Source organism: Carassius auratus, chromosome 7 (assembly GCF_003368295.1).
Source record: "Carassius auratus strain Wakin chromosome 7, ASM336829v1, whole genome shotgun sequence".
NCBI classification, from domain to species: Eukaryota; Metazoa; Chordata; class Actinopteri; order Cypriniformes; family Cyprinidae; genus Carassius; species Carassius auratus.
The window spans coordinates 12,635,310-12,662,020 of NC_039249.1; the positions used below are offsets into that span (position 1 = coordinate 12,635,310).

At 37.8% G+C, this 26,711-nt stretch overlaps 1 protein-coding gene across 1 annotated transcript in view; it reads right to left on the reverse strand.

The window, feature by feature from the left end:
• The window catches only part of igdcc3 (immunoglobulin superfamily, DCC subclass, member 3), a 79,777-nt gene that overhangs the window by 17,247 nt on the left and 35,819 nt on the right, over positions 1–26,711 (reverse strand). Inside the window, exons 3-7 of the mRNA XM_026267384.1 lie at positions 7,732–7,876; positions 7,480–7,610; positions 7,267–7,404; positions 2,695–2,853; positions 526–691 (exon numbers count right to left, since the gene is read on the reverse strand). Coding sequence (XP_026123169.1) covers positions 526–691; positions 2,695–2,853; positions 7,267–7,404; positions 7,480–7,610; positions 7,732–7,876 — 739 coding nt within the window. The remainder of the gene's footprint in view (positions 1–525; positions 692–2,694; positions 2,854–7,266; positions 7,405–7,479; positions 7,611–7,731; positions 7,877–26,711) is intronic.

Sequence of the window (26,711 nt, forward strand, 5' to 3'; positions counted from 1 at the left end):
TAAACTGAAACTAGATCTCAGAATTGAAATAAAGCTACAATTTCAAATGCTGCCTTAGCAACTAACTGAAATAGGCTTGAAATAGACCAAAACTAAAACTGAAGTAAAAAATTAAGACAAAATAGTTGAAAACAAAGTATATAATTATAGGGAGGGCTTTATTGTCACAATAAGATGACATCCAGTTAATCATTTGAATTAACTGTATAATTCACACTCAATTTGTTGCGTACTGTTTATAAAGTACTACAATACTGAGGTGCAGATAATTGCCACTATTTGCAATAAGTAGGAAAAAATAGCAGAAAAACTTGCTATTTTGAAATAGGTTAAATAGAACTTATAGCTATAGTAGCATATAATTGAAAATACTTCTATTTGCACAGTGTAAAATAGTATCCAATGCTATTTACACTTAGTGCAAATAGCCACTCCCTAAAAGAAAACCAGTTCAAAATATTAATCAATATATCAATAATATATAAATATCTATATAAAATGAGTACATAAATAACACTAGCTCACCTGTTGCTGTTCCTGAGTTTGACATGGCCATCAGGCTCTAAGATTTGTCCATTTTTCAGCCAGGTGATCTGTGGGACTGGCTCACCCTGGGCCAGACAAGTGAAGATGGCAGTGGTGCCCACCGGGCGAGCAATAGACTGAGGGGGCTGCACAAACTCTGCAGGGGCTGTAGACACATACAGAGGAAGAGAAAGCAAGAGATGATTAGAACTCCATTATTGGCAATACAAAACGAGAAATCATTAAATAAAAAGGCTCAACATTTCTGAAACCTGTTGGAATGTGTTGTCTTAGTAAATTCACTAGGTGACTGCACTAATGTTTCCATTTTTACCCATTTCCATATACCACATATATGCTATTAATGACAATAGAAGTATTTGAAGAAGAAAACCATTGTGCACACAATGCCAAGAGAGGGATGGAGGGAGGGAGATTGCCTGCGTGGCTTTGGCTTTATCACATTTATAATGAATGTACTGTGAGAGCAGTGGGTGGTAACAGGAATAAACTTAGAGAAAGCATCAGATTAACTTGATTAGGGCAAAAAAACAAACAAAAAATAACAACAGATTTCACAGGCCCAGGAGAGGAAACTGACAATCCGTTAATGACACGGTGTGAAAATTAAAACTGATTAAGCGCTGCAGAACAGATGTGGGGGGCTTGGAAGGGATACTTGGACCGTATACCTCTTTGAGCCCCCCAGAGCCTCCTGCTACCCCCAACCTCACCAGATACCCTCCTCCTCACTCACCACGCGGCAATGCTGCCAGCTGACACAGAACGCAGCTAATCCAATAGTCATTTACTGCTTAATTAGGACACATTTAATCTGGGAAAATTTGAAATTGCTGACTGATTAGAAGCCGTTTGCTCATTTGCATCCATTTTAATTACCATCTCACCTTCCATATTCGTTCAGGGTGCAATGGCTTTAAATATTAAAGTCCTTTAATCGGCAAGTGTTGATCTTGTTCTCAGTATCTCTCCTTTATTTTCAGTGTTACCAGCTTCTCTCAATAAATAAATGATAAGAGAGGCTCTAACTGCTCTCAGAGGTCCGTCCAATGCATCTCACAGCCCTGCAAATTAGTGCTCGCTTTTTTCTTCTCTTATCCCTGAGAGCACAAGAGAGAGAGCGAAAGAGAGAATGGGGGAAGGGTTGAGGCAGAAAGTATTGATGTACCACTGTGATATATCATCTGAGACATCTCTTCCCTCTTTTCTTATCTCCCCTTTTCTCTCATTTAGTTCTCTCCTGGGATTTTTTTTTTCTTCTTACTACCAATTCTTTACATTACATTTTTTAAAACACCTCTCTTACTCTCTCTCCCTCGATCTCTTTAAGGTAAATGAAGTGTATTGCAGTGAGCAAAAGGCTGCTACACCATCCGGCTACAAAGATCATATCAATTCTCAGCTACACCTACAGCGCAGCTCCTGCCATCACGGTTTACAGCCGCTGAGATTCAGTCACTAACATCAAAGGCACAACCAGTGTGAACATTTGAATGTTGTATGTAGTGTCACTCAGGAGATCGCAGGGAGTTTTTTTCCTCTGTCCACTCAGTCTCTGCAGACACTTTGAGGTCATATAATTCAGTCCCATGCGAATAAATCAAGATATTTGAATCCTAATTTAAACATGGAATGTCATACAGTATATGTGTGTGTGCGTGTGTGTGTGTGTGTGTTTTTAAAAAATTAAAACTTTTTTTTTTTAATTCAATAAAATATGTAAATAATTCCATTCTTAATGCAGTGTAGATACACTTAAAACTTAAACAAGAATATGAACTGTTGCAACTGAAATAAGCTGAAGTACTGCAATTACTAGCACTGAAATAAAGCTATAGAAATAGATTTACAAAAAGCGAATAAAATGACAAAAAGCACAACAAAATTACTTAAACTAAAACAGAAACTATACAAATGAAAAAAATATATATACAAAAGTACATAAATTACATAAATAACAATGGTGTGCAATCTCTCTTGTATTGTTGGTCAATATGATTCTTTTATTGAATAAGTCTGGTTTGAATTCACAAAACTCACAGATTTTAGAGGAACTTTTTTGTAGTATAAATAAAAAGGTATTTTGACTAATTTAAAAGTTATAAAAAGTTTGCAGATTTGGGATGTTTGTTTCAAAGAAAGAGTCACCTTGCACAACCAGGCGTCCCTGAGCAGTTCTGCGTACACGGGTTCCTGGCTTGTTGGCCGCACAGACGTAGACCCCAGAATGCTGAACTCTGACATCAGAGATCATCAGGTTTCCTGTTCCTAGAACCTGGATACCCTCAACTCCTATTGGCCGGCCATCTGAAAGAGAGTTGAAGGCATAGTGTTGACAAAGACAGACAAAAGACAAGAGAATGGGTCATAAAGATCATTTCAAAGAGAATTAAAGAGATCCGTAGAGGGAATAAATAGAAGCATTGGAGAGAAGATAGAATCACATGCTTATCCAGCCATAAAATCATTTCCTGCTCCAGAGGAACTAAAAATAAATTTCACACGACAACAGAAGCATGTGATGAGCCTCAGAATTTAAAAGCACCGGTTAAATGTGACTAATTATGGAGCACAAAGCACCATCCATCGTTCTGCCCTTGGGCGAGGAAAATCTAAAGAGAAAGGAAGAGTCAGAGAGAATGAGAGAGAGAAACTTCTCTCATATATAAAAAGTGTACAGAGATAAAGTAAGGGTCTAGAAAGGGGGGCTTTGGACATACGAGACGACCTATGAACACCAGTGACGCAGGATATACCATGTTACTATGGATATCTGCCATATATGTGTAGAACATGAGCACTGAATCACATCAGCTACTATAAACCATCATCTCACTCACTACAGCTGCAATTGGGCACTCAGTGAGGAAAAGTGAATAATAAAAATGAACAATCCCACTAATCACATCATCCATTCATATAACTGGCCTCTCATTCTGTTTTGTTAATGTGTCTATCAAAATGATATTGCAGACACATTGTTAGGGTGCAGTTCACATATCACCAAATTTAATTGACTGGCATCTGTTGTGAGTTGCACAAACATTTCCACTTTTCAGTCAGCAGCTGTTTGAAGCTTCTCAATCCGGTGTCACACAGTTGATGATAGACATTTATCTGTATTTAGGGATACACACTTTTAGTCTTTCACAAGTTAATTAACATGTTCAATGAAACATCCGAGAGAAACAGACATAAGTGTGTGTGTAGAGCATGTGCCTGACAGACCCTAGTCAGAATAGCAGCATATTTCATTTCTGACAGGAATAAAAATGAGGCTGTGAGAGAGAAGTTAATATACAGTGGATTGTACAATTACATTTAACAACATGCTAACTGATCTGCTGATGAAATATCTTCTAAAAACAAAAACTTGATGAAAATAGTTTCGAAAGTTTTGAAGTGATCTAGAATCTCTATTCAGGGCATGTCATCTGTAAAAACGGTCTAATCTTAGTTTAAGGTGGTTAAGATGGATTTGGAACATGATAGACAGTTTCTGCAGGTCTTCCAGGTCAAAACCATAGTCACTTTCTCAAAAAAACAGATTTCACCTGCTAGTCTTGCGTGAATATCAAGACTGAAAAATGGGTAAAAGGGATACAATTTAATAATAATAACATTTTAATTCTATTCAGCGAAAATACATACAGATATTGAAGAAACTGTGACATTTTTTTTATACATATATATCCTAAAAAATGCTCATATTAAGAAAAGAAGAGGCTGCAACAGTTACAACGAAATCTGCAGCCATTGCACATTATTGGATTGTTGTTGATTTGTGTGAATATTATTGTCCATGTCATTATTCTTACTAATGTTTTGGATCACAGGTCCAAATCAAACTCGACTGTAAGGGTGACCCTGGAATGAAATTAGTAAATGGGGACAGATTTTAGGTTCACAGGCTAATCTATTCCTCCTTGACATGTTTGTATCCTGTTTTACTGGCCAGGCCTTTCGTCCCATAATGTGTGCGCTTACAGTTAGGTGTGAATCAGCTTGGAAGTATGCATTTGAGCAAACTGAACTCAGGAAAACCCCTGGTTCCTAAAGTAGATGACATAAATGCAGAATGGCATTAATCACTAACTGCTGGAGATCTATCACATTCATTACTAAGCTTAGCCATGATTTGCTCCCGTTGTAATCTAATCCAGCAAAATCCCATTGTGTTAGCAGTTAATTCCAGCAACATTGCAGAAGGTAATATCCACAATCTGATTAGCAGCCATCACAGGAAGAGACCATCATTTACATTCTTAATGGGAGAATCACATTAGATAATAGCTGGGAGAAAAGAAGGTGTTGAGAATGGATTATTATACAAGTGTGGGAGTCACCGTGAAATCTTGCTTGAGAGAGAGAGAGAGAGAGAGCGGTTGGTATGAGTCGGAGAATAAATGTAAGTAGGATATGTTAACCTTAAAATACATGAACATGGTTTGAACTGGTTATTTAAATGCAAAGACAAAATGCTACAGGCCTCAAGATGGGATGATTCAGAAGGAAAAAATATTTTCCTCATTTTAATTCAGGGACACACACACACACACAAATGCAGTTATAAACATGTTCCAACAGAAAAATGACATCAATCACTCTAACACCACCTCAGAAGTAAAGATGAGACACTCTTTTTTATCTTCATTAATCCTCATCAAGATAAGACAGACAGATGTGGCAAAGAGCGTTCAATGACCAAAATTGTCTGAAACCATTTTCAAGCGTGTGGCTTCAGAACTCGGAGCACGCTTAAAAATAAATGAGCTATTTTTCATACAGACACCAATCTCACTGTACAGTATCAGCCAATTTGATCTGCGAAATCCATGTCTTAGCAGGAGGGATGACAGAGTTTCTTTCACCATTATAAACCATTTGGCTTCAGTAGATTGGAGTGTAAATTACTTTAATACAGCCAGCTTTTTTAAATAGGGTCATATAATAAAAAAAAAAATGGAATTGTCTGGATCTTTTGAACTAAACAAGACTGATGTACTAAGCCAGTAATGTTCAAAGGTTTGGGGTTGGTAAGATTTCTGTGATGTTGTTGAAAGAAGCCTTTTATGCTCAACAAGGCTGAATTCATTTACCGTATTTTCCGGACTATAAGTCACACTTTTTTTTCATAGTTTGGCTGGTCCTTTGACTTATAGTCAGGTGCGACTTATTTATCAAAATTAATTTGACATGAACCGACAGAAATGAACCAATAGAAAACATACCGTCTACAGCCGCGAGAGGGCGCTCTATGCTGCTCAGTTCTCCTGTACTCTACACTGAAGACATAGAGTGCCCTCTCGCGGCTGTAGACGGTAATGATTTCTCTTGGTTCTTGGTTCTAAATAAATGCGACTTATAGTCCAGTGCGACTTATTTATGGTTTTTTCCTCATCATGACGTATTTTTGGACTGATGCGACTTATACTCAGGTGCGACTTATAGTCCGAAAAATACGGTAATCGAAAACATGGTAAAAACAGTAATTCTGTTAAATATTATTAACATTTAAAACATACATTTCCTATGTCAATATATTTTAAAATATAATTATAATATAATTTTATAATATATAATTTTTTTAAACATTTTTATTATTTTCAGGGTTCAATGTTACATGATCATTCAGAAATCGGTCAAAAAAGCTTGATTTGGTGTTTAAGTAACAAAGTAACATCTGTTATTATGAATGTTTTTTTTTTTTGTTTTTTTTAACAGTGTAGTTTACTCTAACAGTGGTTTTTAAACCATAGGTTGTTGCCCTCGAGTGGGTCACAAGACTTAAAAAATGGGTTTGATAGGTTGTTATGTTTCAACTGTTATGACCTCACAAGCGGTTTTATTGACTATTTAATTCATCGATTTCATGAGACATTTGTTTTTTTTTTACATCTTCTGATATTCATTCATGTTTATTGCATGCTGTAGACAAGAGGAAATGATGACTGATTCACATATGCCGCTTGAACTGAGGTGAATACAGTGATCTCACGCTACATTAAAGAGCAGAAAACATTGTTTGTACTTTGTGACAAAACTGGAAGCATTTAAATGCTAAGATTTGTGTTATATTAAAAGCAGAAACACTACAAAACATGCTGCAAACACGTCTGTGTGCTACAAATAGGCTAATCAACATTATTATTTCCAATCATTTATATTATAATATAAAGGGGGGGGGGCTTGACTTGCTATGCCACTGATTGTGAAGTATGTTTTTGACTGTACAATTAAACAATAGATTCTAAAAGAACATCATGGAATAAAAAAAAACATTTCTTTTAGGTTCCACTGAAGAACGCAAGTCATACAGATTTGAAAAAAAACATAACGGGGAGTAAACTATGACAGAATTTTCAGTTTTGAGTGAACTATGTCTTTAATTGTAACTAAATTATTAAACTAGACACCTTAACTAATACCATTAACAGACTTTAGGGAGAAAAATAAGATATGTCAATAATTTAGTACCTAATTAAGAGAAGGTTTTCTAGATACAGATTTATCGGCTCATTTCTTTTCATCTCTGTCTTGCATCATGTTACATTACCTTGCTGCAATTTCTCTTTTTTAGTTGATTGGGTATTTTATAGTCTAATAGTGTGTAGTGGAGAGCATATTAAAGCTCTCTGCAGCATTCCTTCAGGGGCTGCGCTGGGTTTTGCTCTGAGAGCCACTCGAGGCAATTTAAAGAGAAACTTAAATGAGTCTTACCCAGCCTACTCCACGAAACAATTGGGCGAGGATAACCCGTGGCAACACACTCCAAGATGGCGGTCTGGTGAACTGTGAGAGTGAGGTTTTCAGGGCCCACTAGGATCATGGGTTCTTTGTAAACAGATGACTGGGAGCCTACAGGAAGTAAAAGGTAAAAGAGAGTTACAGAAAGAAAATGATCTGGAAAGACTCAAGTATTTTTGATCATACCTGAGACTGTTAGCTGTGCTCCTGCGCTGTGTTTGACTCCCGCACTGTTGTGTGCGACACAGCAGTACATACCACTGTCCTCAGGGCGAACACCCGTTATCTGCAGCACACCCGTGGGCAGCAGAGTAAACCTGCACAGAAAAGACAAACATAGACAGGCCCACATTGAGAGGGAGACATGTATGTGCCAGTAACACTGGGTACATCCCTTTAAACGCCATTGTGAATAAGCATATGCATTTACAGTAGTACCTGTCATCAGAGGTATCCACGGGACGCCCGTCTCTTTCCCAGCTGATGACTGGCTCAGGCAGACCATGGATTTGGCACTGAAATCGCCCAACACCTCCCAGCTCTGCACGCACTGAACGTGGCTGCACATGAAAATCTGCCATTGCTGAAGACAAAAGAGACAGAGAAAGACAGATTACTTTAACCCTTCAAACACACATTAAGGCCATCCACGTAACTGCAATTCGAAAACACCACCACCTGAACACTTAAAAAGAACAATATGCAAATCCTCACAGAAAGCACAGTTTACAAAAGTGATGAAGTAGAGTAGGACAAAAAAGCTTTCATTTGGGCCTTTCAATCTCCCACCATATCATACTAGAACTCTTCTCTACCTCAACTTCTCAAAACAAAGTGATAGAGTACACAAAGAGCTGGTCCAGATAATGAACTGTACAAGATCCAAAATACAAGATCTGACGTGCTCTGATCTATTCACATATTCAGAAGTACAATGTTCATCTGATGCTGCAGAAATAATGACAACACTGAGAAATATGTGGCAGGTCTTTGAAAATTCCTGTTAAATGTATGTTCAGGCATACGATATAAATCTTCACTTCCAATTTCATTTAGCTTTATGGACTGCTTTTGAAGAATACACTACCCATTCAAAAATGTACGATCAGCAAAATAAATACTTTTATTCAGAAAAGATGCATTCAGTCGATCAAAATGTGACAGTTAAGACTTCTACACTGTTACTAGAGATTTCTATTTCAAATAAAAGCTATTCTTTTGAAAGTTCTATTCAGCAAAGAATCCTATAAATAATAATATTAGGAAATGTTTATTTGCACCAAATCAAGCACACAGTATTATGGTGATTTCTGATGAATCATGTGACACTAGAATAATGGCTGATAAAAAAATAATCTTTATGACAAGAATAAATTGTATTTTAAAGTATATTATACGTATATTACAAATATTTTTAACTGTAATAATATTTCACAATATTACTGTTTTACTGTATATTTGATCAAATAAATGCATCCTTGGTGACTTCTTTAAAAAACATTTAAATTATATATATATATATATATATATTAGGGCTGGGACTTTAACGCGTTAATTGAGATTAATTAATTACACAAAAATAACGCGTTAACTAAGATTAATTTATTACAGAAAAAAAATCCCGCATTTTTAATAACATATTTTTGCACCGCGGAACGTTTCTCATTGGATGAGTTTCGGCGGACCGATTATACTGAAGCACCAACTAGCGTTCGCATATCACCACAGCACATCGAGCCTCAAGTATCACCTCAACGCAAAACATATAGCAGCTAGCGTGGACTTTACACTTTATGTTGAACTATGTATTATTTTGTTGGTGCAACAGTTTATGTTGAACTCTTTATTGTTTTGGCCAAGATTATTGAGAGTTGGACTTAGTATGTTATGGCCTCTGAAGCAACAGAGAGATGTTTTCTAATAGTCAGTGTTTCCAATGTTTTGAATGTAATTGACAGTATTGTGTTTTACTTAAAAAAACACTTTACAGAAGGTTCCAGCACCTATAAGCTTCCTGAATTTCTGAAATGTACTATTTCTAAATTGTTTCTAAATATGCTATTGCTACACTTCATGGCAAAAATTGCACTGATCTGCTAGACTTGGTTGAACAAAAATAAACAATATTTTGTTGCTTAAGCTTATGTATTCAGTCATTATTCAATGGTATACTATAAATCCATGTGAAAAAAAAAATACTTCTCACTGTTCTCAGGTCAAATATTTATATGCGATTAAAATGCTATTAATTTCGATTAATTAATTACATAGCCTCTAATTAATTAGATTAATTTTTTTAATCGAGTCCCGGCCCTAATATATATATATATATATATATATATATATATATATATATATATATATACACCATATAGAGAGTACAGACCAAAAGTTTGGAAACATTACTATTTTTTATGTTTTTGAAAGAAGTTTCTTCTGCTCATCAAACCTGCATTTATTTGATCAAAAATACAGTTTTTTTTTATATTGTGATATATTATATTATACTTTAAATTATAATTTATTTATGTGATGCAAAGCTGAATTTTTAGGATCATTATCACATGATCCTTTAGAAATCATTCTAATATGATTCATTATCAAAGTTGGAAACAGTTCTGCTGCTTCTGATGAGCAGAAGAAACTTCTTTCAAAAACATTAAAAATAGTAATGTTTCCAAACTTTTGGTCTGTACTGTGTGTATATATATATATATATATATATATATATATATACACACACACACACACACACACACACACACGCACACACACACACACACACACACACACACACACACACACACATACTGTATGACATTCCATGTTTAAATTAGGATTCAAATATCTTGATTTATTCGCATGGGACTGAATTATATGACCTCAAAGTGTCTGCAGGGACTGAGTGGACAGAGGAACACAACATTACCCATCAGCGAAAAAAACAAACACAAAAACTCCCTCCGACGAGCCAACAAAAAAAAGAAAGTACACAAACACAAATCTACACTGTTTACTGATTCCATAACCAATCATTTATTCTTACACAGTTTACTTACTTACTTGCATTGCCCAAAGAAATGAAATCAAGCTAAATTGTGCATCTGTGCATGGCCACTGAGTACCAGAAAAAGCTTGTGAGCATTTGAAACAGTGCATACAGATGGATTGTTATTTCAGCAGTCAGATGCCGCTCAATAAAAGTCCAAATATCTTGCAGGAAAAGAAAAGCCAGAAGCAACCAGTTACAGTATGATGATCAGGATTTGGACCCTGGGAGTGAGTTTGCAAAGCCTCTCATTGGGCTGCGGCTCACACAGCGTGTCCCGCAGGAGCTCATACTGAGAGAGGGCTGGAGATGAGGGGAGGAGCTGGAAACACAAACACAATTAGCACGAGGTCTGTCTCTCCCGCAGCCAACCACCGTCCTCAAGACAAGTGCTCTTATTTAAATGTTGGTCGTAATTAACTTGAACCAAGCGGGACCGTTCGGAACACTCTTAGCATAACAAGAGGGCCGGGCCCCTCCTGCGTCCTCTCTCACTTACCCCTCTGTGTTCTTTTTGTGTCCTACTGATATACTTGTTCCAGCTAATCTAGTATCATCGAGCTCAGAAGGATCTCCGGGTGGTGTTTGGCAGCTTAAACTCACACAGTGGTGCTTCTGTAACTGGTCGTTTTGTATTGTGTGAGTCAAAGAAGGCAAGCAGAAGCGAGGGGGAAAAAAAGCATTCTCAGAGAAGGAAGGGAAAAAGGGCTCCCAGAAAGGCATCTTTTCAAGGCTTTCACACATATCTCAATGATTGCCTCTGCAGGAGATGTGAGACGCAGAAAGGAAGGCATAAATCGAATGAAACTCTCTCTATCTGTCTCCACTATTTCTATTTTTCTGCTTTATCACTCCACTGTGATTTCAATCAACTTTCCCATTCCATGTATTATTTACTGTGTCGGTAACATCTCTTTCTCTTTAACAACATCACGTCTAGGTCAGTGTCACTCTTTATGGTGTGGAAATTGCATGCTTCACAAAAAGTCATTGTATTTACTCACAATTAATGACACTGCAAGTCATCTGTTTCACAACCCTGCTGTTAAAACCAAGTCAATATAAGGTCGAACTTGTATTTTTAACATGCTTTATCGCTGGTCAAAGTTGGTCTACAACTACCAAACATAACCAGATTCATCAAGTCTGTGCACTGCTCGAGTCAGGCCCAGCCAGCTGGTAGGGTACTTGTTCAACCATCTAAAAGAGCTTGGTCAAGGTCAAGGTCAAGGTCAAGATTATTTATATAGCCCTTTAAAACAGCATAAATGCTGACCAAAGTGCTGCATAACATACCAAACAAAACATCCTTGTACAATACAGTTTAAACACTAATAATAAAATATGAAAAGAAACCAAAACAAAAGTAATAAAATTAAGACAGGAAACATCATGCAATTTAACACAATATTTAAGACTAAAATTTTTTTAAATTCATTTAATAATTAATATCGAATTACACATATGCCTGAGAAAAAATGTATGTTTTAAGAGAATATTTAAATGTAGAAAGAGTAGGGGAAAGTCTAATAGATAAAGGTAGGGAATTACAGAGCTTAGGACCAAGAACTGAGAATGCTCTGTCACCTTTGGATTTAAGTCGAGATTTTGGAACATGCAGTGCTTAATTTGTAAATTGTGAGGTCCCGGAACAAAACGGGGTAACAAATCCGGCATCTGATTACAGAAAGGAAAGGTAACTGAGCATTCAAGCAATCACATTGGTGTACCAGTGATTAAAGTGATTAAAAGTGTGCATCAGATGCTTTTAGGGTCTGTAACGCCACGAATAACCTGGAAATGCCATGCAATTTTAAAACAGCAAATTCCAGTAGTTTTGTAGTGAAAAAGTCGTTTTTTTTATTTTATTTTAGGAATTTTATTTTACAAATCTCTGTATAGTTATATTTTTTCAGGTCCTAAATTTAGGTGGGGGAGTGTGTTTAGCTATATCGCATGGTTCAAGTTTTTAAGTTCATAATGAGGGAAATCCTGCATTGTTTCAACATAGCATGTAGGTTTGAATAATAGAATAAATCCACACAAACTATAAGATTAATTCAGTCATTCGAAACAGCTTCTCATCAGCGCATCTTGTCTGCAATACAGCGACCTGCTTTCATTTGCATTACGGGACGGCTGAAAGAACTGTCATTTGACTAATCGGGTTATTGTTGCATTGTCACAAAAATATATAATTTGCACTACTTTAAGTATTTAAGCAATTTGGTGCTCGCAAGCTCCAAAGGCTGTATTATGTGCCCTCACAGTCACATCTTATTTGTGCATATAAAGCCCACTCTCAAGTATTATGTAAAAGTTATTTTTTGTAGTTTGTTGTGTTTAAGGAACCAAATACACTCAAAGTATGACACACAAACAGTTTTTTGTCTACCCTTTAACAATTTTTTACCAATTTAATTACAAGTCACTACTGGTAGGCCACAAGTAGCAAATTAATAAATGCTAGTATGTACTGATCCACAGTATCAAAAGCCACACTTAAGTCCAATAATAGAAGAATAGTACAGTTACCAGAGTCTGCAGATAGTAAGAGGTCATTTACTACCTTCAAAAGTGCAGATTCAGTACTGTGTTTAGCTCTGAAGCCAGACTGAAAAGGATCCAGAATGTTGTTTCTTGGACCAACTAAAGTCAACACTCATGCAACATTAAAGTTGTGTCAAAATAGAAGTAGCAACAGATAAGTTGTACCTTTTGATGTACATAAGAGTAAAATGGATAAAAAAAATAAATAAAAAAAATTAGGATGGGGACTGTTCTATGGATGTTCTACCCACTGGAAGCAGATCCATAATTTTTCACCAAAGACTAGAAGATTGAGATATAAACAGGTCAACACTATTCAATATACTATTTGATATAAAAGTATTAACATGCATTTGTTCAGTGTTTAAAATGATGTAAAAACCTTTAAGCCTAAACATTATTTATTACTGTAAGCATAAAATAATAATTTGTCATTTGAGCTGCTGGAATGAATTTCAGATTTGCATCATTTGTCCTTGTGTATTCATTCACATTATGTCTCATACAGCATATTTTTCAAATATATGCAATCAAAGTCTTCTTACTGTCCGGGGTCTTGGTGATCACAGGCAAACACGGGTATAAGATTAACTATCATGTTCTTCTGTGCAAAATAGCATTAAAATATGCATTTAATTTGCAATTTTATGTTTTGACCAGAAATGGCAATAGACAGGCCAAATTGGCACAAAGAGGGGTTCTTCCAGTTTATGTCTTATAAGGTTTGTCTCTTCCTAGGAATCAAACCAATGGCCTCACGCCACTGCTCTTTCAGGTACAGGAACACAGAAGAACAAATTCCCCTGTGAAGAATGTTTCCTCAGTTATGTTTCATCAGGTCTTCTGGTTTGAGCTTTTAGCTTCTCATTAGCAAGCACCCCTGCGTTGCTTCAGCCCCATCACCCTTCCTCACTCTGGCACCGGCACATCACTCAATTTCACATGTAAACACAAACAGTCAGGGCTGAGAGTGTAGCGGCTGAACCAGTGGGGGTACTGGAGCATATTGTATCTCTCTGTGAACTCCTCCTCCCTCCCCGTCCTTCTGTTCTCCTGCACTCTGTCTCTCTCTCCTTGTTTTCATCTCTTTGTCTATTGGTAGTGTTTCAGCATCACTGCTTCTGGGCGGTGTGCTAATGAGAGAAGTGGCATTTCCTGACATGCTCCAACCTCTCTTCTTCACGGATTCACAGCGAGCAGCAAGCTGATTACATTTTAAACAAACATTCCTCACAGCCTCAACCATCAAGGCGTTCTAGTGCTAGAACAAAGCAAACAAAGTATTCAAATCTCAGATTTGTTTTATTGTCGTGCATAAATATGTTATTTATTTACTTTGATACCTGACTGCTACTTTTATCTTTTTATGTAAATGATGTCAAAACAAAACAAAAAAAGCCAGTCACACACACACACACACACCTGTATAAGGTACATCTGAGAAAGAGACTACAATATGATAGTGGGACCCCCTGCGCTGCTCTGTCCTTTACTACGGAGTTCCACAGAGGGTCCAGCTGTAGCCATGGAGCATCTGCCATTAAAACACCACTCTGAGCACCAAGGATTGGTTTCTAATCAACAAAGCCTTGTCTAGAGCAGGTTACTACCGCAGTTATATACTCTTGAGACAATTAGCAGAATAACCGTCACTACTGGTGACCGGCAACCTCCCCCAAACATTCAGTGGTCAAATGGTGGCTTAGAGACACCTGCTAAAACATACATACACCCTGTGATCAAGATCCTATTCTCAAATGCCACCAGTCCAGTTTCAACTTTTACAAACACATAAGATCAGTACATAAAAAATTCATGTTAATTTCTGCTTTTAATAGACTTTGATGTAACTTGATATAGCATCAAAAATGCTATTTAAAGATACTAGTTAAACACATTCTGTTTACTTTTTTTAACTGAGGGAAAATTACTGCATGCACCTGTGAGGTCAACATGAAATTACATTTTCAATTAATTTTACTTCCATATTGTGCCATAATTTATTTACACGTGAAACTGGTAGCCTGACACAACAAATTTGTTTGACAAACAATATCAAATAAACATAAAAATAAATGTACAAAACTAATTAAAGTTTAAATAGCTTTAATTTAAATATAACCATATTTGATTTATTTAAATGTATATAACTAAGTCTATAAACTAATTGTATATAAAAGCATAGTGCTTAAAAAAATAGATGTGGGACTCTGGCAGTTGCTAAAGCAGTTAATAAGACAATAAGAAACAGAAGAAGTCTATATTTTTTTAATAAGTCTATAAAACCATATTTTTCCCTGTCAACTGCTTTTGACATGACAGCTCAGGGTAGTCAATTCTAACAGTGTGGTGCCATTAGCCAATCAGTTTTTTCATGATGTCACCTCCTTGGAATGGAGCAGCACAGCTAAATGGGCAGGGTGTGAGACAGGTGCTTGAGGAGGACTTGAAAAATAGGCCATCAGCCAAAAAGGAAAAATGTTTCAGAGGCAGAGCAAATTATTATATTTTCATTATGAAGGCCTACAAACAACATGCACTGAAGAATCCATTAATATAAGACCAAATGTGTAAAAGATGAAGTTCCAGATATGCAAAAAAAATTGCAGAACCCCCTTAAGGGCCCCTGTCCTCTGCCCTCATACATAAAATTTGGAACTGGCAGAGGCCCCGACTCTCCTGCCACACACAGATACGTTTATTCATGAAAACACACCAACATAAATAGACCTGAGCTTATTTTATCATAAGATGAATCACTCTGCAGAGCACATGCAAATGCACAGGTGAAAAATGTACATATAAACACACAATGTGCCAGGACGAATCTCAATAACACAACCAAGCTAAGAGGATGTAGCAGTAGCAGTTTGGATTCAGCAGTCAAAGCAGAGCCGTTTTATACCCCTCTCCATAATAACCCACTCCACACACACACACACACACACACACACACACACACACACACACATATTATTACAACTTGCCTCTTCCCAGCGCGCCACACAGTGTAAATTAACCAGATCTAATTATGGGGGGAGAGGAGGGAGAAATTGAGAAAAGGAGCGTGAGTGTGTGTGTGCGTGAGAAAAACAGAGAGATTAATTGAAAGGGCTAAGAGGAATATGAAAGAGAAAGAGAGAAAGAGAGAGATCTTTCCCTCCATCCATACATTAAGAGCCTAACTGGATGAAACTCGCTGCTTGGATGCAGTTGGTTTCCCCATGACAATCACTGTGGAAACGGGCAGGAAATCAAAACTCTGGCCTCCTGCTGATGATGATTTAGTAGAACAGGTAACCAGAGCTGACCAGATGATGATTTTTCTCACTATAACATATACAAAGTTTGGGGTCAGTAAGATTTGTATTTATTTATTTATTAAAGAAATTGATGTTATGACTCTGCAAGTATGAATTAAATTGATCGGTAAAAATTTTTCAAAAGAATTCTACCTCAAATAAACGTTGATCTTTTGAGCTGCAGTACACATTTATCAAGAGATCCTAGAAACTGCAGTTCCCACATAAATATTAAACAGCACTACTGTTTTATAGTGTTAACATAATAAAATATTACATTACATCTATAACAACTGTTTCTTGAGCAGCAAATTAGCATACGTGAATGATTTTTGAAGGATCATGTGACACTGACTGAAGACTGAAGTAATGATGCTGAAAATTCAGTTTTATCGTCACGGGAATAAACAGTTAGTTATTGTAATTATATTCCACAAAATTATTATTTTTAGTGTATGTTTGACTAAATGAATGCATCCTTGGTGAGGATAAAATACTTTTTTAATATATAAATATATATATATAGGCATCATATAGACAACGCTCTGCATCTTTCAGACAAGATACTCATGTCAAGATACTAACATGTTATAGTCGAATGGAATAACACTGGAGAAGGCAATGGAGGAAAAGGGGCACTAAGAGAAGACTGCTGTGATTTCCGAGGCAGAACTAGATTCATGTGTCAAGTATAGGGACTATAAAAAGTTCAAGTATGTGATGATGAGGTGTTCTGGTCCACAGTGATGGATTTGAAAGACTTGCAGAGGAGATGACGGATTCTCTCTCTGACACACCAGAACACAATAAGTTACGTACATTTGCAATCATATTTCTAAACACAGTTCCTATTTTAAATACTGTAAAAAAACAGTTCTAACTTCATTAAATACACATTCAGCGAGCTCCACCCCTCTGGGCGGTCCATTAGGCTGCTTTCTCCTCTCTGAGGGAAGCGCTATTATGAAGATGGCGTCCATAAATAATGCATATGGTATATGATGCTTTTGCAGCGCAAAGTAGCATCGCCCCAACAGGCTTTAAATAGTCTCACTGAAATATTATTTTTCCATGCACAGAGATCCCGGGCGGCATTTCAATGCAGATGTGCAGCTTTACAGCAACGCCTGCAGGCACACATACAGTGATCAATCTCCACAGGCCCTCAGTGCACCGAAGGAGCAACCTGTTCCACACGTCATCTTTGAGTAAAATTTCTCTCTGTTAACACAAAGGTAAATAAGTGATATGACTTCAAAAGTCATCCTCCATTTTCTTCTTCACTCTCTCAAAAGGATATGATTGCATTTTTTGTCTCTTGGAAAATGGGGTCATCTTGTTTAAGCGTCTACAAGATTAATTGCTTATAAGCTGCAGGTATGCTGAGAGACATAAAGAAATAGTTCACCCAAAAATAATTTAATTACCCTCACATTGACCAAAACCTGCATGATTTCCCATCACCTTTATGATGCATGCACCACAAAATTGCCTCACAATCTCTCAAAATACACACAAGAACACTTGCTGTATGAAAATGTATGCATCCAAAAAAATTTTTATTCCAAACAGGGCAAGTAAATAATGAGGGAATATTCAATTTATTGTGAACTATGGCTTTAAATGCATTCATGGCCCACTGCAACTGAACTTATTGCAGCTTATTTCTTCATATTTTCAAATCTTTTCATCCTGCGGTCCTCCTGTGTGTCACGCTGAGCTGCTCTGCAGTGCTTCTGAAATCAATTTCTCCACTTAACATCATAATGTTCTCTTTCATTTGGGCCAGCAATTTCCTCTTTGTCTCCTGCAGAGCCCTCCGAGGTCCTGTACAGCTGACCCAAACACACTTTTATTGATTTATCCCATGAGGTGGAAGAACTATGATTAATAGTGTTGGGTGGATGTCAGGTTATGCAAACATTAATGCATACAAACTGTTAATGCCATTTTATGAAACTGGGATTTATGAGGACCTGTATACGTTTAAGTGATGATAACTATGTTTATGTTTATATTGTACTGCTGTACATACTGCTACTGCACAAATAGCATAACCAGTGGCAGATCAGGTGGAGATACTGGTGGAGCTGGGGAAGGTGGAGGGTTTCAGAGGAAGTCTAAAAGCATGCTGCAAAATGCTCTCGTGAATGCTAACCAGCCTTTTAAATGTAAAGCAGAATGCTCAATGTCTGTGTATGCAACATGAACCAATCAGCTTGTGTCAAGTAGTTTAATGCTGTGAATAACATCAGCCTGCGTTAAAACCCATTAGCCTGCGCTATCTATAGTTTCATGACATATCTTAGCAGAAAGTGGTTGGCAAATTGAAATCTAAGGTATAGGCAAACACTAAAGCGTGTAGAGGTCATTTTGAACACTTTTTTTGACAGCATAATTTAAATAATGTTAATGTCCAACGCACTAAACTCAAGCTTCACACCTAATATATATATATAGATATATAGTATATAGTATATAGACATTATAGTAATATATAGTATATAGACATTACATAGATATGGATAATTATTAATTATACTTTTTTTTGTTGCACAAATCAAATCATTGGGTTAAGAAACCAAAGAATATTTTTCCACAGTCTGAATTTAAACTGATGAACAACCTCAACAATGCACACAAAGACTAATTGCACATTGAGGTGTCTGTTATACACACACAGGGCTCCTGTAAATTAGTCTGCCACTATTGAAAAGCTCTGTTGAATTTTTCCTCTATTTAACATGTTATAATGAGCCCTAATCTGCCGGTTTTCTTTGAAGTGAACACTGGTGTGCGTGTGCCAATGTGTGAGTGTGTGACACACACACACACACACACACACACAAAAATTCACACACATTGTGTTATCATAAGAAGAATTTGGATCTTTGAAACACTGTCTAAATGTTGAGCATATTTGTCTTGTTAGAACACAGTCCCCAAACTCATTAACACATCATTGTAGTGCCTTGTTTTCAAAAAGGAGCTGTAAGGGCTTACTTTCCATCCCTTTGGGCCTGTAACATATTGTAAACCAATCGCCACATACATATCTGGACAAAAAAGGTCTACGTAGGGCAACTAATGGATAAATACAAAGGACTCTGGGTAAAATGTGCAGTGAGAGGGCTGATGGGAAAGCCCTGTCCCTCATTATGCCCCCCACCCAATCTGCTGTCCACCTCTGTTCTCTCCAGGCTGCAGACAAGAGATTCACTCTCTCCATCTCCTGCACCTGAATTACTCTCTCTCTCTCAATTAAGACATGCTGCTTTAATCACAAAAAAAAAACCCTATTAAAACAGCAGATGCTGAAAATTAAGACATTTAAATCACTGTTGCAGTGAAAACAAGGGGTGGAGGGAGAAGGAGAGAAACATAAGAGAGATGTATAGACAGATAAAAAAAAGAGGAGGGGGGTTACAAAATTAATTAGCGGGGTTTTCTTCTGCACCGCTGCGGTTGTCTTTGTTGATATTTTCTGTGTCATTTCTTTTCTTTTAGCTTATTTGAGGAATGTTCATTAGTGCCTGCCGGACACACTGTGTGTGTGTGTGTGTGTGAATAAGCGAGAGAGTGAGTTTGGGGAGACTCTTTTGTTTGTTTTAATGATTGAGTGAGCCGAGATCTTCATGCTCATTACAGCACTCGTAATCAGGAGAAGAAAAAATCCAAATGGTAAACTGCCCAGGGAGTCCGCTGCCCTACGGAGGGCCGTCCGGTACTCCCTCTCTCCCCGTCTATTTTCCCATGCTCTTGGCTCTCAGACTTTAAATGGGTTGGTCTCTCTCTCTTGGCTGTCTCTCAATTAACATCTCATTAGCTTTACATCACCCAAGCCTTCACCCTCAAGCCTACGGCCCTCTCTTTCACAACAACAAATGTTTATCATGCTCAGGCAACATTGCTGACAGCAAATCTTTCAGTTATTGTTCCTGAAATGTTTGAACTCTGAGGCTGAGCAGTCTGGGTGTGTAATTAGAGATCATGCAGCAGTCAAGATGTAATCATGACATTCCTTTGGTTAACATTATATTCAATCATGTTATAGCTGTATCTGCTGTACAGGTCACACAAACTCTAAAACTTAATCTGCCTATATTACATTACATTGACCAATAATGATACCTGTGCTTGGCCGAATAACAGAAGTGGAAATACTGTGAAATACATGTCCATTGAAAGAATGGACAAATTAAGCATGCTGTGCAGTGTGGACCTTTTTGTGTGTAAAGATGATGCAATCCGAGTAACACTGCATTAAGTTTCAATAGCGACGAGATCACACAAGGCACATGTAGGATGATCACAAAAGACATATGGAAATCATTTTTTTCTCAGTAACGGCAATAAGTTGTGATTGTTGGGTCACTTGCTTGATTTATGATTTGTCAGATAATGGTTAATGGTGAATTAAGAAAGCGATTGGTTAAAACCCCCTGAAAACCCCATATTAGTCAAACCTAAATCCAATATCAGTCTTTGTCCATCAGCTTTCTAATCTACAGGAGGAAAAGCTTCCTCTTTCTCACATTCACACACACACACACAAATGGCTTTGCTGCCTGAGCTCCTTTTCTATTGGTCGATAGGATTGCTACACTTGAAAGAATCTGATGTTGTCGCTCCTGCCCCCTCACTGTGAGAACCCCTGCGAAATTACCCCCTCATCAGAGACTTTGCACCAGCCTCGCTCCTGATGCTGAACAGCAATCAGGCCTTTCACGCTCTCATCAGACAGTAATTTCACATCATCTTCTTCACACCGCTGTATAGATTTAATGGGCTGTCCGCTGCCCAGAGAGAAATGGGGAGAAAAAGAGAGATCAGAGGAGGAGGCAAAAAGAGAAGGAAAACGGGGGAGGGGGGAAGGTGATAAAGAGACGCCCTCCCTCAACGTACTCAAACACAACACGATCTCCCAAGAGGGGGAGCAACAGCGAGTGAAAGAAAGAAAAGAGAGGGAGAATGAGAAATGAGAGGTTGGGGGGGAGGGAAGGAAGCGGGAAAATGGCAGATAAACTAAAGGAGACCTTAACCTGAAAAAAAAAAATAATAATCGGAACATTCCCCAAAGGATACGAAACGAGGCGAAGGTTCTGGAAATCTCAAAAAAAGCATGCTCCAGATTGTCTTCAGCGCTACAGTCACCTGCACATAATCATAATTGTTACTCTCTCACCTCAGTGGTCAATCACACCTGTAATTCATTCTGATAGCTACAGAAAATCGTAACTAATATGCTTTAAAATAGCTTTTGTCAATCATTCGCTTGTTCAAATAATCAGCGGGAAATCGTTTCGGGTCCTGAGAGTTGTTTCAGACATCATATAAAGCACCATTAACGCATAGCCCTCGCCCCATATGCCAATTAACAGCATCATCAGCATTCAGAGCAACCAAGCGTTTCGTGACTTAAGTGGCTCCTTTCCTCGCTCCTTCCGTTGTTCATAGAAGCGGAGATTACATGCTATAGCATAATCCTTCGATTAATCTGGTCTACTGTACTGACCTGACAAAACCACGACTGAGAAACTCTTGAGGCCAAAGAGAGCAATGGCTTTGTGTCTTCAGCAGATCGTGAAATATCGAAAATGCAGTGACAGCTAGGAGTGAAATAGCATTTAAATTCGAATGGAATGGTCATTACTTCCTCTCTAGCGCGCTTGTCTTTTCTTTCTTTTTCTGTCCTTTTCACCCTGCTTTGATTTGTCAGAGCAGAAATGAAAGGGTTGAAACTTGCCGGGGCTAAACAGGCTCAGTTTTGAATAACGAAGTGAACAGACATTTGGCATCACAATTCACTTTAGCAAAGACTCAATTACTTCCCCCTCATTAGCAGCAACTGTTCAGACCTCTTTTTCTCACTCTCTCGTTCTCACACACGGACATACACACTCAAAACTTAAATTGGCTGTAATTCAGCTTTTTTTGGGTCTTAAAACAAGGTGCTTTAAATCAGAGTACCGACAAACATGTTGGACTGGTCAAAGTCATGTTTTTGGCACATATTTTTAATCCGTAAAAAGCCAGATGGCATTTATGTGTATGTGTCTATAACCGAATGGCTCACACAAATCTAAGAGTTGTTGTCCTTAACCACAAACGGACAACATTCAGCACGATGTGGGTCCTGAGGGTCTTTGGGCAGGGCTGTTGGGACAGGTCAAGGCAGAAACGAGAGCCATGCATCTCTGTCAGCAGAAGTGTGGATAGATAGAGGAGGTCAGACTTCTCTCACTAGTCAGCATGTAGCAGTTTATTCACTTATATACCCACTCCTCACCATCTGTCAGCCAAACAATCTGCTGAAATGAGCCAAGAGTTGTGTAATGCTAATGCAAGAAAAAAGTAGTGTATTACAATCTGTCCAAAGATAATCAAGATTCCATACTTGAAGTGTTAAAGAAAAGATAAAACTGTAATTACTTAAGGGGAGACACTGCTGACAAAATCAGTTTTTTCATGCATCTGTTAACCTTAAGTTTATTTATTTTTTTGGTTTTTCATAAAAAAAAAGGAAAAAAGATAATTCTAACTAATGGAAAGAAAAAGTCCAAAATGCACTTTTAAGTTTTTCTTATAAAGAACTTTATCTATTTGTGTCAATAGATTTCCATTATAATACATATTTTTAAAGGCTGCTACACACTCTAAAAAATGCTGAGTTAAATACAACCCAGCGCGGAGTAAAATATGGACAAACCCAGCGATTGGGTTGTTTTCATCCAACCATTCCATATTTTTCCATGTTTTAGAGTGCACTGAGCCATAAATCTCCTCTTCAGTAGCGCACCCCCCTCCCCAAACTTTACAATTTTATTCCTGCCTAAATCCAAGATGGTTTTTACAGAGTGATTTGTTCATACACTCACTGGCCACTTTATTAGGTACACCTGTTCAATTGCTTTGTAAAACAAATTGCTAATCAGCCAATCACATGGCACCAACTCAATGCGTTTAGGCATGTAGATGTGAAAATGACTTGCTGAAGTTCAGAAAGGGGATTTAAGTGACTTTTGAATGTGGAATGGTTGTTGGTGCCAGACGGACTGGTCTGAGTATTTCAAAAAATGCTGATCTACTGGGATTTCCACATACAACCATCTCTAGGGTCTACAGAGAATGGTCCGAAAAAGAAAAAAAATTATACAGTGTGTGGCAGTTGTGTGGAGGAAAGTGCCTTGTGGATGTCAGAGGTCAGAGGAGAATGGGCAGACTGGTTAGAGATGTTAGAAAGGCAACAGTAACTCAAATAACCACTCGTTAAAACCAAAGTATGCAGACTACCATCTCTGAACACAAAACATGTTGAACCCTGAAGCAGGTGGGCTACAGCAGCAGAAGACCACACCAGGTGCCGCTCCTGTCAGCTAAGAACAGGAAACGGAGGCTACAGTATGCACAGGCTCACCAAAATTGGACAATAGAAGATTGGGAAAACATTACCTGGTCTGATAAGTCTTGATTTCTGCTGTGAAATTCGGATAGTAGAGTCAAAATCTGGCATAAAGAACATGAAAGCATGGATACTTCCTGCCTTGTCTCAACAGTTTAGGCTGCTGGTGGTGGTGTAATGGTGTGGGGGATGTTTTCTTGGCACACTTTGGGCCCCTTAGTACCAATTGAGCATTGTTTAAATGCCACAGCCTACCTGAGTGTTGCTGCTGACCATGTCCATCCCTTTATGACTACAGTGTACCCATCTTCTGATGGCTTCTTCCAGCAGGATAATGTACCATGTCACAAAGCTCAAATCATCTCAGGCTGGTTTCTTGAATATGACAATGAGTTCACTTTATTCAAATGGCCTCCACAGTCACCAGCTCTAAATCCAATAAAGCAGCTTTGGGATGTGGTGGAACAGGAGATTTGCATCATGGATGTGCAGCCACCAAATCTGCAGAAACTGCGTGATGCTGTCATGTCAATTTGGACCAAAATCTCTGAGGAATGTTTCCAACACCTTGTTGAATCTATGCCACAAAGAATTAAGGCTTCTATACTTTGGCAAAACAGTCTTGATTTTTTTTGAGACCTCAATAAAAAAATTAATCCGTCATTTGCACTAAGCTACGAAAGGCAACTGCAAAGTTATAACAAATCTGTATTGTGAAATCATTAATATTGGAAGATTATTTTTTCTCTATCAGGTTACCTTATTATTTACAACAAAATAGAGGTAAATAGTGGATTATGAGAAATTAAGAAAAGTAAAGTGGAAAAAACACACAAGCAATTATGCAGCTTACTGATTTGTAGCCTCCATGAAATTGTTGACTCGCACATGTAGTATAGTGACAGATAAAGGTGGAAGAAACAGAGCTGTAGCTGAGTTGAAGAGGCTGACTATATTCATTGAAGTTTGAACAATGTGCTTCAGTCAGACAATTTATTCTTCGTCTTAGACTCTTCAAAGCCCACATCCATATTCATACTGTACCAGCCAAGGGAACAAACAGTAAACCTTGCAGCATTATCATACAGTACATGTCATAACCGTCAACACCAGATTGTGGGAGGTGTTTTCCAAGAATATTCCAAGACAACAATTAAACAACAATTAAAATATTCTGCAGCTTTTGTTCACCCACCTGCATACTCATATCTCTGTTCTTTGTCAGTGATGATCTTCCATACCTGTTCTCTGTCATCAATCTCCAACTGACCAACTCATTAATAAATAAAAATAATAATAATAAAAAAAAGGTTATCTGTATCTGCCATCGGACAGCTTACCAGATGCAAAATGCTGCTGCTTGACTTTTATACAATCTGTAAAAATTGCATGTGCGCAGCTCTCTTCTTCAGCTTCCTGTGGGCACAGCACTGTTGCCAGACCATGATATAGCCAACAGTCTGGCTGACCTATCAGCCATGATTCATGTGGCGTGGCCGCTGAGTTCAGCCCTGTCTGGTTGTCTGGCTCTCCACAGAAAGAGAACATGTCTAGTTCATCTAGATTCAAATATGTCTACATTCTGGCTTATTAATTAAGGAACGACCAACAGAAACCTCAGCTCACTCACTTGCGCCAATTATAGACAAATCTCATTCCTAAACTAGGTCTTTCACCTGTGCTTTATTTTATTCACATAGCATTACTTTCTTCTTTAATTTCTCTATCCATCTATCATGTCTGGAGTGCCTGGATTAAAGAGAAAAAAGAAAAAGAGGGGGTGCTTTGTCACCAAAAGGAAAAGCAAAAACTTAAGTCTTAGCTGGAATAACACAAAACCCACAACAAGAGCCAGCCTTATATCACAGAAATACAATCTGAAAAGAAAAGGACAGAAAAACACAAGGATTCAAGGACAAAAAGTGTATATATATGCTGAGATGATGGAAACTCCACTCAATCAGATCCACTCAGACTATTTTCCTGGTCTATTCACTATTCCTCTCTTTTTTCATTCTTTTTATGTTATATATTAAAAGACATATGAGCATGATCAACAGAAACTGATTAAACACATTCAAAGGCTGGCTAGAGGTAATTACCTAAATGTTATCTAAACTGACCTAAAGGCTGTTAAAAGGTCAGATTTCTTCTTGACTGGCAAAGCAACAGAAAAACAAATCCATCTGCTCTAAACATGAAAGAAAACATCCCAGGCAGGAACTTCAGAGAAGCATGTGTAGATGCATAGCTCCTAAAGCCATATGATCGATGTGGCCTAGTTATTCATTAAAAACTATACAAAGCAGTCTTGACAGCAATTGTAGAATTGTGTGTGTGTGTTTTTTTTTTTCATGGAGACAGCTACATCTCGGGTCTCAGGGTTCCCTTTACACTAGTAAACACATCTAGGGACTCACATGTGCACAACACCTAAGCACGTTCATAGCCAAACACACACATGAACTCACACACACCCTCTCCTGCTCTGTCAGCTGAACTGACAGCAGTAATGAGTTTCTTCTCCCCTCTTCTCTGCATAAGCCAACTGGCACCCACTCAAGGGAATTTTTCTGGCTGAATTGTGGCCATTAATCACAATCTAGGGCAAGGCAGTAGTATTAGAGTGTATGCAGCAAGCCCAGATACTTTTAAAACTGACTGGAAACAGGGAGAATAGAGGAAGTGATGTAGCTTTCAAATTCAGCCATTGGCTGAAGCTCAACAACAGACGACGTCAGAGTTTGTCACTGTGAACACAATTACCGCAAGAGGAACGGTGTCCCATCAATCATACTCAACAAGACTGATGGACATTTACCAGCTCCTCTACGTCTTAATAAATGATGACAAAAAAAAAAAAACATCAAAAAAAGCCACACACATGCATACCGCAAACACACACACACACCGTAAATCACATCCCCCACCTTCTCTATTAGCATGAAAACTTATATAATACAGATTATATAATAAATCTGCCCTATTAATGAAAACGATTGAATTTGGAAAAACGTGTTATGATGGATGACAGAAAAGTGTGGCTTGGAGTGGGACCCTATTGTGTCAAATTCTCTCTCACATACACCACTTTCTCTGCCTATCTCTGCTGACA